Source organism: Bos taurus, chromosome 2 (assembly GCF_002263795.3).
Source record: "Bos taurus isolate L1 Dominette 01449 registration number 42190680 breed Hereford chromosome 2, ARS-UCD2.0, whole genome shotgun sequence".
NCBI classification, from domain to species: domain Eukaryota; kingdom Metazoa; phylum Chordata; class Mammalia; order Artiodactyla; family Bovidae; genus Bos; species Bos taurus.
Window position 1 is genome coordinate 98,016,104 of NC_037329.1, and position 15,700 is coordinate 98,031,803.

Sequence of the window (15,700 nt, forward strand, 5' to 3'; positions counted from 1 at the left end):
CTACTGTGATAATTTACACTGTTACACCATTATAAAAATTGACATTTAACTAATATAAGGAATGTTCACATAAATGCACTGAAAAATCATGTCTGATATATTCTAAACTGTTTATACAAATGAATATTTGATTGAGATTCATAGAGTAGCCTGATTTTTACAGACCATAACAAGGCCTATACTCATTCATATTTGTGGTTAGGACCTTGCTTCTGAGATTTCAAAACCAACCAAAAGTTGATTTACCTTCCAGCCCCAGGCTCTGTCATTGCTATGGCACCAATACATTTCCCTGCAACCATCTCAGGGATGAAGCGCTTAATCTGTTCTTCTGAACCATAGTTTGTAATATAGGGCATGACGATATCTGAATGAAGACCAAAACCTGGGCCTGTACAATTTGAATATGCTCTTAGAAAGAAAAAAAGAGAAGACAATTTAAAGCACAACACAGTTATTTTTTTTCTCTTTTTAGTTCCTCTGATTCTTAATTAGAAAGCAACAAGTACTAGAAGGTCTTTTTTTTTTTTTTTGATGTCTGATCGTATTCATTTCGGATTCTGCTAGCTCTTCTGGGCCCTAGAGGATGAGGCACAACAATACCAGTGAGTCCAGAAATATCCTTCTCCCTATTTTTAATGATGACCATATTGAGAACACTCAGATTGGCATCCACAATGCAAACCCGTACAGATGTGCACTTTTTTCCTCTGGTCTTCCTCAGTCTATAACAGGAATGCCCTTCACTCAGTAGCAGTCATGGGTCATGGGTCAAGACACCTTGGTCATGGGTCAAGACACCTTGCTTCATGGGAAACCCTGTTTGTTATTCCCACTGATTCGGACCACATAATCCTTCTTTTCTTCACCTAGAGTGTCAGTGTCTGTGGCCATACATTTCTCACAAAAGGTATGAAGTTTTCGTTGAAGTCTTCCTTCATCATCCACTTCTATGTTTCTGGCAGCCAGTAGCCAGGAAATAGTTGTTCAAAGGGCAGTACTAAACCCTTATCACATTATGTGGTGATAGCTTGTCTCCTCACAAACCCATGAAGTTCCTGAAGGTTTTCTCTCTTTGTTTTTGCTAACCTTTTAATTTCTGGCTCTAACATAATAACAGTGCTCTAGCAGAGCTCAATGATCACTTATTTAACGAATTAAAAGATAAAACATTAAAAAAAATTTACCACCTACAACTGTATTACCCTAAACACAGTAACTATATTCATTTTAGCAAATGACCTTTGCCATAAGGATATATGTATTTCTAATACAGCTGTATTAGAACTGGACATGGAACAACAGACTGGTTCTAAATTGGGAAAGGAGTACATAAAGGCTATATACTGTCACCCTGCTTATTTAACTTATATGCAGAGTACATCATGAGAAATGCTGGAATGGATGAAGCACAAGCTGGAATCAAGGTTGCTGGGAGAAATATAAATAACCTCAGATATGCAGATGACACTACACTTATGGCAGAAAACGAAGAAAAATTAAAGAGCCTCTTGATGAAAGTGAAAGAGGAGAGTGAAAAAGTTGGCTTAAGGCTCAACATACAGAAAACTAAGATCATGGCATCAGGGCCCATCACTTCATGGAAAATAGATTGGGAAATAGTGGAAACAGTGACTGACTTTATTTTTGGGGGGCTCCAAAATCACTGCAGATGGTGACTGCAGCCATGAAATTAAGAGACGCTTGCTCCTTGGAAGAAAAGTTATGACTAACCTAGACAGCATATTAAAAAGCAGAGACATTACTTTGTCAATAAAGGTCCATCAGATCAAGGCTATGGTTTTTCCAGTGATCATGTATTGATGTGAGAGTTGGACTATAAAGAAAGCTGAGTGCTGAAGAATTGATGCTTTTGAACTGCAGTGTTGCAGAAGACTCTTGAGAGGCCAACAGCAAGGAGATCCAACCAGTCTCTCCTAAAGGAAATCAGTCCTGAATACTCATTGCAAGGACTGATGCTGAAGCTGAAACTCCAATACTTTGGCCACCTGATGTGAAGAACTGACTCATTGGAAAAGACCCTGATGCTGGGAAAAACTGAAGGGGGATGAAGGGGATGACTGAAATTGGATGGCATTACCGACTCAATGGACACGAGTCTGAGTAAACTCTGGGAGTTTGTGATGGACAGGGAAGCCTGGTGTGTTACAGTCCATGGGGTCGCAAAGAGTAGGACGTGACTGAGTGACTGAACTAACTGAATACAGCTGTGGTCATGGCACAAATATGCTTATTCATTCTCCCACTGCCGTACATTTAGATTGCTTCCAAATTTGAGGGATTATAATCTAACAAGGCAATGATGTTTGTACATAGCTGTTATTTTTTTTCTAACAAATTATTTCCTAAAGACAAATTCCCCAAAATGGCATCCAAAGAGTATAAATATTTTCATTTTTTATGTAGCCATGATTTTAATCACCAAAGCACTTATTGCTCCAATATATAATGTCACCAAGAGTATATGAGTCACTTTTACCTGCAAGCTTGTCAGCACTGGGTATTATGACTTTTCATTTGGACTATCTTTTGTACTCAAAATGATATATCTCTAGATATAATTTAATTTGCATTTGATTGGTAGAAAGGGTAAACTTTTTCATTTAAAAAGCTATTTGCATTTCTTTTTTGATGAATTGATAGTTCAAATCTTTTCCCCATTTATCAACTGAAATCTCTGAAACTGTCACATGGGTCAATTAGAAATGAAGCAACTACTTTATCAACTTAAAAGGAGATTTTCGATCTTATAAGAAGATTAGAAATTATTTTAAAATCATCTCAGAAAGGAGAGAGAACAAAACAAGATTCAACTTCAAATGTTTTCATACTTACTGCTCCTCCCAAACAATAGCTGATGAATACAAGTCCCCCCCAATGCCACCATGGTGATCTGCAATACTGATACCAAGTAGTCCTTGTTTTCCAGCTTTTTCCCAAAGCTCCCTACTCACTTCTCCAGCTTTCTCCCATCTGCAAATAACAAAACATTTTAAAATCAGAAAAAGTGTTTTCATATTATTTAAATGGCTACAATTTGAATTTATGAATGATTTTGAGCAGGAATGGTCCCTTAATTTAAGATAATAAAGGGGGTGCTCTCATACTCTGTGACAACAGTAGGGCCCAACAGGAATAAGAAAGACTCCTTTTTCCCAGCAAGGGCTCAGCCACTGAAAAACCATGGGCTTTGTGTTTATCCCAGCCCTCCCAAATTCCTTTTCCTCTCTATGAACATGCTCTCTTTCCCTTGCTGTGGGGGGTCTTGCACACAGATCACTGTGGATGCTGACCCTGAACTGCAATTCTCTGCTCATCCTGAATAAACCCATTTTTTTTTTCTTTGCTAGAGAAATAACAGGCAATCAACTTGTCTTAGGTCAACATATAAGTATCTTTAATTTTTTAAAGTATTTGTTGATTTTGTTATAATATTGCTTCTGTTTTATGTTTTGGTCCTTTGGCCACAAGGCATGTGAGATCCTAGCTCCTCAGCCAGGGATCAAACTGGCACCCCCTGCATTGGAAGATGAAGTCTTAACCACTGGACCACCAAGAAAGCCCCTTAACATATATTTTTTAATTGTGTATTTTAAAATTCATTTAAGAAGCTTTGAACTAGTTTATGCATGCATGTGCACTCAGTTGTGTTCAACTCTTTGCAACACCATGGATGGGTAGCTTACAGTTAGTTCACCAGGCTCCTCTGTCCATGTAATTCTCCAGGCAAGAATACTGGAACGGGCAGCCATTGAATTTGAGTCTCTTACATTGGCAGGAGGGTTTTTTACCTGCTGAGCTACCAGGATAGCCCTTGAACTAGTTGAAGAATCCCATAACCTTACATTATTATATTGAAGAGTGGTAAAAATGTTAACAAAGTACTGAACACAGTACTGTTTCTATGAAACAACAAAGAGCATTCTAGAAAACAGCCCTTCTTGGACTTCTAATGTGTATTACTTTAAAAGAAAATGTCCATCAGCAGATGAATGGATAAGAAAGCTGTGGTACATATACACAATGGAGTATTATTCAGCCATTAAAAAGAATACATTTGAATCAGTTCTAATGAGGTGGATGAAACTGGAACCTATTATACAGAGTTAAGTAAGCCAGAAAGAAAAACACCAATACAGTATACTAATGCATATATATGGAATTTAGAAAGATGGTAACGACAACCCTGTATACGAGACAGCAAAAGAGACACAGATGTATGGAACAGCCTTTTGGACTCTGTGGGAGAGGGTGGGATGATTTGGGAGAATGGCATTAAAACATGTATAATATCATATAAGAAACGAATCGCCAGTCCAGGTTCGATGCAGGATACAAGAAGCTTGGGGCTGGTGCACTGGGATGACCCAGAGGGATGGTATGGGGAGGGAGGTGGGAGGAGGGTTCAGGATGGGGGACACGTGTACACACGTGGCAGATGCATGTTGATGTATGGCAAAACCAATACAATATTGTAAAGTAAAAAAAAGTAAAAATAAGAAAATGAAATAAAAAAAAAAATAAAAGAAAATGTCCCACTTACTCTGCATGATAAGGAATCACTTCTTCTTGAAAAAACTTCCTTACACTTTCCCGGAAAATGTCATGCTCTAAAGAGAAGATTCTTCTAGTTCCTATATCTGTTAATTTTTTAGCAGAAGAAGTTTCTAGACGTTCTTCACCTCCAGAATGAGAACATCTTAAAAATACAAACACATTAAGAAAACTCAGTCAAAGGTTACTCTTCACATCCAAATTAATGTCACTGAACAACATGGAAAATTAATTCTATAGGATAACATGGAAAAAATTCTGACTCCCCTCAACTCTACCCCCTCATCACCATCCCCCCTGCCCCCGAGGCACTTTAGAGACAAGTAGAGAGTCTGAAATCGTACAAACTGGTTCAGATTTGAGCAGAACCACTTTAGGATCTGCCTCCATAAATGAGGTTAAGAAGTAGCTTACCCTGATTCAATTCAAACTTTACTTCCAAATCCATAAAGAGGACATCGTGCCTAGAACTAATCACACATGTGAGCTGAGGTAGACTAGCACTGTCATGTGATGCTGATTAAAGAATGTAAAATTTACCTGATGTCAACTAAATAAGGTACAATTCAAATAGTACAACAGAATAATCATCATCATGTAGTCAGTTGCTCAGTCGTGTCTGACTTTTCTCGACTCCATGGTCTGCCAGGCTACTCTCTCCATGGGGTTCTCCAGTAGCCATTCTCTTCTCCAGGGGATCTTCCCAACCCAGGGATTGAACCTGGGTCTCCCACATTGCAGGCGGACTCCCCACCATCTGAGCCATCACTTATATGTGGAATCTCCCATGCCAGTCAGGAAGAATAATATTGATATGTTTTCATGTAATGTACAGTATTTAAAATAATGTAATCCCCATCAATATTTTATCCAGAATTATACAATTTCAAATATCAGGTATATAACATGCAAACTGTGATGATTTTTTAATTGATTAATTAATTTTAATTGGAGGATAATTATTTTACAATACTGTGATGGTTTTTGCCATACATCAGCAGGACCGTGTTGATTTTTATTGCTACATTACAACCTAATTGTAAAGCAATATCAAAATGCCCACCAGTCTCTGTAGGGATTAGTCCAGAATTATTCAAGATCTTTGGAAACTGGCCTTTCATCTCCCTGCAATGCCCCATGCTGCTGCTGCTGCTGCTGCTGCTGTCGCTTCAGTCGTGTCCGACTCTGTGCGACCCCATGGACTGCAGCCCACCAGGCTCCCCCGCCCCTGGGATTCTCCAGGCAAGAACACTGGAGTGGGTTGCCATTTCCTTCTCCAATGCATGAAAGTGAAGAGTGAAAGTGAAGTTGCTCAGTTGTGTCCGACTCTTAGCAACCCCATGGACTGCAGCCTACCAGGCTCTTCCATCCATGGGATTTTCTGGCAGTGCCCCATACCAGGCTTCAAAAAAGATATCTCTGTAGTTCCTTTTGTTAAATGGTCTGAATTCAGATCTTCCCCCTCCTTAGGGGTACACCTAAAAAGATTTCAAAATTCTGTGTACCACTTGGTACCTTTTGAGCTCACATCTAAAAAAACTTTTTATCATATATTTGAATATTGCCCAAAAGTATTTCTCTGTTATGCATGATACTGTTTTTGCATTTCTCTCTTCCTTATTTAGACTCTGATCTGATCCTATCCTTTCCTTCCTTTTCCTTTTCTTCCTCTTCTTCTTAGTCCAGAAAAGACTAAGTCTTCTTTATTGGCAATTAGGCATTTCTTTTTTCCCCCTGAAATGGGCTATTTTTGTCTTTGCTTAATGCAATGAACTGAAATGCAATGGACTAAATTGCGCCCGCTTCCCTCTCCTCAACCCAATTCATATGTTGAAGCTCAAACACCCAATGGAATGGTATTTGGAGATACGGCTTTGAGGAGGTAATTACAGTTCAATGAGGTCCTAAAGCTGGAATCTAAACCAAGAAGCTAGACTTACATTATAAGAAGGGGGAGAGAGAGATACAGTTCTATGTACACGTAAGGAAGGGTCTAGTGAGGACAAAGGGAGAAGGCGGCTGTCTACAGGCCAGGAAATCAGGTCAATACTGAAATCAGATTGATTACAGTCTTTGCAGCTGAAGATGGAGAAGCTCTATACAGTGAGCAAAAACGACTAGGAGCTGACTGTGGTTCAGATCATGAACTCCTTATTGCAAAATTCAGACTTAAATTGAAGAAAATAGGGAAAACCACTAGGCCATTCAGATATGACCTAAATCAAATTCCTTACGATTATACAGTGGAAGTGACAAATAGATTCAAGGAATTAGATCTGATAGACAGAGTGCCTGAAGAACTACGGACAGAGATTCATTAAGTTGGACCATAATGAAAGCTGAGTGCTGAAGGAGTGATGCTTTTGAACATTGGTGTTGAAGAAGACTCTTGAGAGTCCCTTGAACTGCAAGAAGATCAAACCAGTCAATCCTAAAGGAAATCAACCCTGAATATTCATTGAAAGGACCGATGCTAAGCTGAAGCTCCAATACTTTGACCACCTGATGCGAACAGCCAACTCACTAGAAAAGACCCTGATGCTGGGAAAGATTGAAGGTAGGGGAAGGGGACGACAGAGGGTAAGATGGTTGGACTGCATCACTGACTCAATGCACATGAGTTTGAGCCAGCTCCGGGAGATGGTGAAGGACAGGGAAGCCTGGCATGCTGCAGTCCATGGGGTTGCAAAGAGTCGGACACGACTGAATGACTGAACAACAACAGGCCAGGAAGATGGCTCTGACCAAGAAATGAACTGGCCAGTACCTTGATTTTGGACTATTCAGCCACTAGAATTATGAGGAATAGATTTCTGTTGTTTAAACCACCTAGTCTATAGCATTTGGTTATGGAAGTCTGAGCTGATTAATACACTTAATATGTATATTGTGTCATTTTGCTTTAGGCTTACCTATTATAAGCAACTCTTAGTTGAGGCTTATTTGTTAATACAGTCTGAGATGTCTTTTAAGCGGTAACCTTTAGTTGAGAACATTTAACAGTACAATTGTTATACCTGGTCTGCCATTTATCTTCACTGATATTTTTCTGGTTTGCTACTCTGTCTTCCAAATCATCATTTTTAATAGCTTATTTATTAATATAGCCAACAAATACTTTCTGAGTATGTAATATGTACTAGGAACCATTCAGGCAACTTGGGATACAGTAGCAAGCAAAGGTCTTGCACACCACTGTAACATTACAGCAATAGATAGAATAAAATCTACTTCATTCTCTACTGAAAGGATTGGTTCCAATTTCTTTATAACACACAATGTCTTGGTCCATACTTGGGGTTTTCCTCAAGGGAAAAAATGTGCTGAGACTAGGATACTGAGACTTGAAGACTCTGAATCATTTGTCAGCATGATTAGTAAATAATAGAGTGAAACTTATATTTGGGTCTTCCTGGATCTTAAAATTTTATATCCCATGTAACATAAAGGAAATATTTGGAACATTTCTAAATAAAACACACTAAGATACAGGAAAGTGTGTGACACAGAAAGAACAAAGACTTTCAGATCAGTCAAAAGTGTTCAAAACAGAATGTGCAGGGGGAAGAAAATCAAAACACCTGGCAGTAAGTTTTTGGAATATTCATTTTTTCCCAAGACCAAGGAACCAGTACTAAACATATTGGCCCCATTTCTCCCCACAAAAACCAGGAAATCTGTACTGAATAAATTGTTCATCGTTTTCCTAATGCATTAAACTGCTACTAATCTAACAGGCTAGACTCTAATTATTATTATCATAATTTTTTTAAGCCTCAGTTCAGTTCAGTTCAGTCACTCAGTCATGTCCGACTCTTTACAACCCCATGAATCGCAGCACGCCAGGCCTCCCTGTCCATCACCAACTCCCAGAGTTCACTCAAACTCACATCCATCGAGTCAGTGATGCCATCCAGCCATATTATCCTCTGTCGTCCCCTTCTCCTCCTGCCCCCAATCCCTCCCAGCATCAGTCTTTTCCAATGAGTCAATTCTTCGAATGAGGTGGCCAAAGTACTAGAGTTTCAGCTTCAGCATCATTCCTTCCAAAGAACACCCGGGACTGATCTCCTTTAGAATGGACTGGTTAGATCTCCTTGCAGACCAAGGGACTCTCAAGAGTCTTCTCCAACACCACAGTTCAAAAGCATCAATTCTTCGGTGCTCAGCTTTCCTCACAGTCCAACTCTTACATCCATACATGACCACAGGAAAAACCATAGCCTTGACTAGACGGACCTTTGTTGGCAAAGTAATATCTCTGCTTTTCAATACACTATCTAGGTCGGACATAACTTTTCTTCCAAGGAGTAAGCGTCTTTTAATTTCATGGCTGCAGTCACCATCTGCAGTGATTTTGGAGCCCAACAAAATAAAGTCTGACACTGTTTCCACTGTTTCCCCATTTCCCATGAAGTGATGGGACCAGATGCCATGATCTTCGTTTTCTGAATGTTGAGCTTTAATCCAACTTTTTCACTCTCCTCTTTCACTTTCATCATGAGGCTTTTTAGTTACTCTTCACTTTCTGCCATAAGCCTCATTTACATTATAAAAGAAGGGAGACAGTCTCCACCAGTAACTTCAGGTTGGGAGCTGGTGATAAATACATAATTTCAGGTCTCATCCAAGGCCTATTGAATCAGTCAGCATATTTGACCTATGAACAACATAGGGGTGAGGGATGCCCAACCTTCACACTGTCAAAAATCCACGTGTACCCCATCATCAGCTCTCCATTATTGAGATTCCTCCAGAGTACAGTTCTGCCTCCTTGGATTCAAGCAACCAAAGACTGTGTAGTACTGTAGTGTTTATTACTGAAAAAAATTCTCATGTAAGTGTACCCTTGAAGTTCAAAGGCATGCTGTTCAGGCCTCACTGTATTTTAATATTGTATCCTAAATGATTCACATGCACCTTAAAGTTTAAGAAGCCTGTGTGAAATGAAAATATCTCCTGCCATATTAATCAACAAGAAATGTCACAGCCATCAGTGATTTCTGGCCTCCAAAAGTGAAAGAAGGCTCCCCAAACTGAGATCCAGCAGATGCTGCCATCCCCCACAATGATTGCTGAGGAGCTGGGGGAATGCAAGAAGCAAGGTGAACAAAGAAACAGGATTGGCCCCAGATAGCTGAGGTGCATGTGAGGGAATGAACTCATTGAGCCAAGAGGCTTGCCTCTTCCCATACATAGAATGCTAAATTCCTTAATTTGATACCTGATCTTTGATGTTCAGACTGCCGTCTGTCTTTGTCGCAAACTTATATATAGCCTCACTCCTTTCCTGCCTCCTTGGAGCAGTTTTCTGAGAGCTTCTGAGAGGCTGTCTCCCGGGCTTGGAGTCCTAAACATTTCCACCAAATAAAATAACTCTCTACTTTCAGATTGTGACTATATTTTTTTGGTCGACACCTGTTATAATAAACCTAGAGCCTCTGACCTATTTAGAGGGTCCCTCGGGTCCTCTGTTCCAATATTCTTCCTATGTGTGTGCTAAGTTGCTTCAGTGGTGTCCAACTCCATGTGACTCTATAGACTGGAGCCTTCCATGGGATTCTCCAAGCAAGAATACTGGAATGGGTTGCCATGCCCTTCTCCAGAGGATCTGCCCGACTCAGAAATCGAAACTGTGTCTCTTACATCTCCTGCTTTGGCAGTCAGGTTCTTAACCACTAGTGCCACCTGGGAAGCTCATTCTTCCCATCCATCAACCAAAACATCACAATAGACAATGAAGAAGCAGGTATGAAAATCAGGCAGTCTTAATTTACAGACTTAAGAGAAGGAACTCAGGAGGGGGAATGTTTGGGGGAAGGATGGGGGAAGGGATAGGCAGGGAGTTTGTGATCAACATGTAGACTGCTACATTTTAAATGGATAACCAACAAGGATCTACCATACACAGCACAGGGAATTCTGCTCAGTGTTAGAGGCAGTCTATACGGGAGGGGCTTTTGAACTGTGGTGTTGGAGAAGGCTCTTGAGAGTCCCTTGGACTGCAAGATCAAACCAGTCAATCCAAAAGGAAATCAGTCCTGAATATTCATTGGAAGGACAGATGCTGAAGCTGAAGTTCCAATACTTTGGTCACCTGATGTGAAGAACTGACTCACTGGAAAAGACCCTGATGCTGGGAAAGATTGAAGGCAGGAGGAGAAGGGGGCGACAAAGGATGAGATGGTTAGATGGCATCACTGACTCAATGGACATGCGTTTGAACAAGTTCCAGGAGTTGGTGATGGGCAGCAAGCCTGGTGTGCTGTAGTCCATGAGGTCACAAAGAGTCAGACACAACTGAGCAACTGAACTGATTGACTGATATGGGAGAGGAGTTTGGAGGAGAATGGATACATGTATATGTACGGCTAAGTCCCTTTGCTGTCCACCTGAAACTATCATAATATTGCTAATTGGCTATATGCCAATATAAAATAAAAAGTTTAAAAAAAGAAAAAGAAAACCAGGCTGTCTTCTATTAAGCCAGATATTAAGGGATCTACAAAAGTGCAAAACAATGTCACTCTTCTCACTTTTTTCTTTGTGGAAAAGTTGCTTTTTGTAAAAATGTTGTGTATGTTAACATGTAATGAGCTACTTTTACGTGAACTAAATATTTGTAAAATTTCACATTTTCGAATTTTGCACGCTTGTCTTACACCTAGTATTCCTGAACTGATTTTTTTTTAAGGTATAACTTATGTTGATTTTCACTGAAATCACGGTTCTGTCATTACTTTTGTAAATTAATCTGAAAGGATATGCTCAGAAAAGTGCTCCCCTTTTATCATCAGTGTAACTCCTTAATCCCCTTCCAACCTAATTCCCTTATCTTGCTATGAAAATAAGGTGTAATTTTGTGACTAAAGACTTCCAAAGAATGAAGACAATGGGACATTTTATTCTCAAAATTGTGACATATTACTTGCAGCCACAGATTTGGTATCAGATGTGAGAATAAAGATTTTTGGTACATAAAAAAAATATTTTCCAGTTGTAGATATCTGTTGACATCAATGTCCATAGATAAAACTGAGGTAAACAAAAGATCTTTGAGGCCCTCTCATTTTCACAGCAGGCTTTGCAGGTGGCTCAGTGGTAAAGAATCTGCCTGCCAAGCAGGAGATGTGGGTTCAATAGCTGGGTGGGGAAGATGCCCTAAAGATGAAAATGGCAACCCACCCCAGTATTCTAGCCAGAGAAATCCCATGGACAGAGGAGCCCAGCAGGCTAGTCCCTGGGGTCACAAAGAGTCCGACAGACTTATCGACTAAACAACAAAGTTTAACAGCACAAAGTTTAAAATCCAAAAATTTGAGCATCACTGTCTTATGAAGTTTGGGGGAGAGCTTAGAAAAGTATGTGTATCGAAAAGTAAAGTTACTCCTCCATGAAGCCTTCCCAGCCCTCCTCAGGAGCAGCAGGAAATTTGTTTCCATTCCCACAGCATCTTGTGTGTGTGCAGTCCCATCTGATTCTTGCCACCCCATGGACGGTAGCCCACCTCTCCTGCATTGGCAGGCCGGATTCTTTAGCACTGCGCCAGAGTCGCCATAATGCCGCCATAAGTTGATTTATTCATCGTGTCACTTTTTTCACATAGGGAATGAATAAATAAACAAGTACTTCCAGTTTATTTATCCAATGACTGTATTTGAGGTGTCAGCCGGTATGGAAAGGTAATCGAAACATTACCTTAATAATCACCGAGTCACTTAGAAACAGTCTCCATTAATTCCCATGCATTTAACTTACTAAAGGATTTGTTAAGTCTTAATTTCCTTATCTAATGCGGCCATCACCAGGTCTTTTCCTGTCCTGGGATGTCTTCTCTAGGCCAGCATCGCTGCATGTGCTTTCTTTTCTAGAGATCTGGGAGGCAGTGAAAGTCCCCCTCACAAGTTCACAAGTTGGCTGTGCCTTTTGGCACAGATCTAATTGGACCAGAGGTCGCGCCTCGAACTCTTGCCAACTGTGTCCGAGGGTGCGTCGACGCTTCGTAAGAACTCTAGGAAATGCGGACTCACCGTGCCCACTGCGGCCCTCGGATCCAGACGGGCTAGACTGGAGCCACAGGAGTATTGGGGGATCCCCCCCGCCCCCCCCGCCCCCGCGCGCCTCCCGCCGCCTTTGGCTGTGCTCGCGTTGAAGCTGCTAGGCCGGCGCCCGCCCTGCTAACCGCTGTGGGTCCCACCAGGTTCTGGGAGTCCAGGAGCAAGGCCCAGCCTGTTCGTTCTCCCACTCACTTTCGCCCCGACAGCTAAGCCGCAGCCCCTGGTGGCGAGACCGCCGGCCCCGAGAGCGCGGCCGCCTGGTTTCCAGTCCCCAGGAGTGGTGTGCGGGTCGCCGCCCGGCCCTGCAGCCCCGGGGCCGGACTAGCTGGAGCCCAGCTGGCACTCACCTCGAGGCCGGCGGCAGGCAGGGTGCAGCGCGGCCACCCCACAAGCGCAGGGTCCCGCGGAGGAGGCGCTTGGCCATGGCTGGGACAGCGAGGGCTGCCGGAGGGGCAACGGACACGTCTCCTCGGGACTCAGAGCGCGCAGGGCGAGGGGCCCGCACTATCCCTGAACCTTACCCGGGTCCCGCCCGTAAAGCGTCGCGCAGCCGCCCTGGTACCTGCCCCCTGAGCGTGCTTCCGGAGCGGTGTCTGCAATCTCCCATCCCCAGTGTCTGCGGTGGTGAGTCGCCCAGCGTTGGGACACGCCCCGCCCAGTCCCTGGAATCTTACCAAAGGAAAGACTCCAGGCGGGAAATTGTTACTTTTTCCTAAGGCGTTGTGTATCTAAGCAGTTCTTTTCAGTGTTCTGAACCGCTTTGAGGAACCGGTATAAGTTCTGGAGCCTCAGGAATACACCCAAACACAAACTCACAAACTTACATGAAGTATTTTTTCTTTTCCTTTTTAGGATTTTTTTCCCCTTATTATTATTATTTTTTAATTGAAGTCGTTGATTGACAGTATTAGTGTCAGGTGCACAACGTGCCTGCGTGCTAAGTCGCTTCAGTCCTGTCTGACTCTTTGGACCCTATGGACTGTAGCCCGCCAGGCGCCTCTGTCCATGGGATTCTCCAGGCAAGAATACTGGCTTGGGTTTTCCTCCAGGCTGGTGCACAACATATCAGTTCAAAATTTGTGTAGCTTATACTCCATTTTTAAAACATTGTATTGGGGTATAGTTGATTTACAATGTTGTGTTAGTTTTTGCTGCATAGCAAAGTGAATTAATTATACATATACCTATAAACACTCTTTTAAAAATTCTTTTCTTATATAGGTCATTACAGAGTAGAGTTCCAGGTGGTATATAGTAGGCCTTATTAGTTATCAATTTTATTTTTTGTTTTCCAAAACTTACCTATTTTATATATAGTAGTGTGTCTATGTCAACATCAATCTCCCAATTTATCCTTCCCTTTCCTTTATCCTCTGGTAAGTTTGTTTTCTACACCTGTGAGTCTGTTTCTCTTTTGTAAGAAAGTTCTTCATTTGTATCATTTTGATACTCCACATATAAGCAATAATCATGGTACTGGTCTTTCTCTGTCTGATTTCACTTAGTATGATAATCTCCAGGTCCATTCATGTTGCTGCAAATGACATCATTTCATTCTTTTTATGGTTGAATAATCTTCCATTGTATGTATGTGCCACATCTTCATTACCCACTCCTCTGTGGATGGATGTTTAGGTTATTTCCATAGCATGGCTATTGTGAATAATACTTCAGTGAACATTGGGGTGCATGTATTCTTTTGCATTATGATTTTCTCTGATGTATGCCCAGGAGTAGGGTTGCTGGATCATATGGTAGTTCTATTTTTAGTTTTTTAAGGAACCTCCATACTGTTCCATGAAGTTTATTTTCTAACATTGCAGACTGATTTACTTCACATCAGTTCAGTTCAGTTCAGTTCAGTCGCTCAGTCGTGTCCAACTCTTTGTGACCCCATGAATCACAGCACGCCAGGCTTCCCTGTTCATCACCAACTCCTGGAGTTCACTCAAACTCATGTCCATCAAGTTGGTGATGCCATCCAGCCATATCATTCTCTGTCATTCCCTTCTCCTCCTGCCCCTAATCCCTCCCAGCATCAGAGTCTTTTCTAATGAGTCAACTCTTTGCATGAGGTGGCCAAAGTATTGGAGTTTCAGCCTCAGCATCAGTCCTTCCAATGAACACCCAGGGCTGATCTCCTTTAGAATGGACTGGTTGGATCTCCTTGCAGTCCAAGGGACTCTCAAGAGTCTTCTCCAACACCACAGTTCAAAAGCATCAATTCTTCAGCGCTCAGCCTTCTTCACAGTGCAACTCTCACATCCATACATGACCACAGGAAAAACCATAGCCTTGACTAGACGGACCTTTGTTGGCAAAGTGATGTCTCTGCTTTTTAATATGCTGTCTAGGTTGGTCAAAACTTTTCTTCCAAGGAGTAAGCCTCTTTTAATTTCATGGCTGCAGTCACAGTCTACAATGATTTTGGATCCCAAAAAACATAAAATCTGTCACTGTTTCCATCGTTTCCTCATCTGTTTGCCATGAAGTGATGGGACCTGAGGCCATGATCTCAGTTTTCTGAATGTTGAATTTTAAACCAACATTTTCACTCTCCTCTTTCACTTTCATCAAGAGGCTCTTTAGCTCTTCTTCACTTTATGCCATAAGGGTGATGTTATCTGCATATCTGAGGTTATTGAGCATATATAGTGGTGGCTCTTTAGAATCTTTTGGGTCCTGGTTGACACCCCACAAGTGTATATTTTGTTGGAATTGCCCAATGGTCTTGGTATAAGACCAGAGGGTCTGAGTCTCTACATCTAGGAAGAGGTCATTGACTTAAACAAAAGGCCTCCCATATAGCATCTCATAAGGACTAAGACCAACCTGTTCCTTAGGGGCAATACGGGTGTGGAGGAGAGCTATTGGTAAAGCCTCCTTCCAACCGAGGGAGGTATCCTGGGTTATCTTTTTTATCACGGATTTTAAGAATTGGTTGGCTCTTTCTATTTTTCCTGAAGACTGAGGCCTCCAGGCACAATGGAGATAATAAGTAATGCCCAATGCTCTGGAGACCTCTTGGGTGACCTTAGAAGTAAATTATGTCTCATTGTCACTTTGTA

At 41.6% G+C, this 15,700-nt stretch overlaps 1 protein-coding gene across 5 annotated transcripts in view; it reads right to left on the minus strand.

Annotated features, from left to right (window-relative positions):
• Positions 1 to 13,261, minus strand: part of ACADL (acyl-CoA dehydrogenase long chain) — a 52,188-nt gene extending 38,927 nt beyond the window's left edge. For 2 of the 5 annotated variants that reach the window (XM_024977620.2, XM_024977617.2), the window contains exons 1-4: positions 13,154 to 13,261; positions 4,565 to 4,720; positions 2,857 to 2,994; positions 247 to 411 (exon numbers count right to left, since the gene is read on the minus strand). In XM_024977620.2, coding sequence (XP_024833388.1) covers positions 247 to 411; positions 2,857 to 2,994; positions 4,565 to 4,720; positions 13,154 to 13,239 — 545 coding nt within the window. In that variant the 5' untranslated portion in view covers positions 13,240 to 13,261. Of the gene's footprint in view, positions 1 to 246; positions 412 to 2,856; positions 2,995 to 4,564; positions 4,721 to 12,979 lie in introns of all 5 variants that reach the window. The other 3 variants (XM_024977622.2, NM_001076936.1, XM_024977632.2) reach the window with 3 other exon arrangements.
• Positions 13,262 to 15,700: the final 2,439 nt, after the last annotated feature.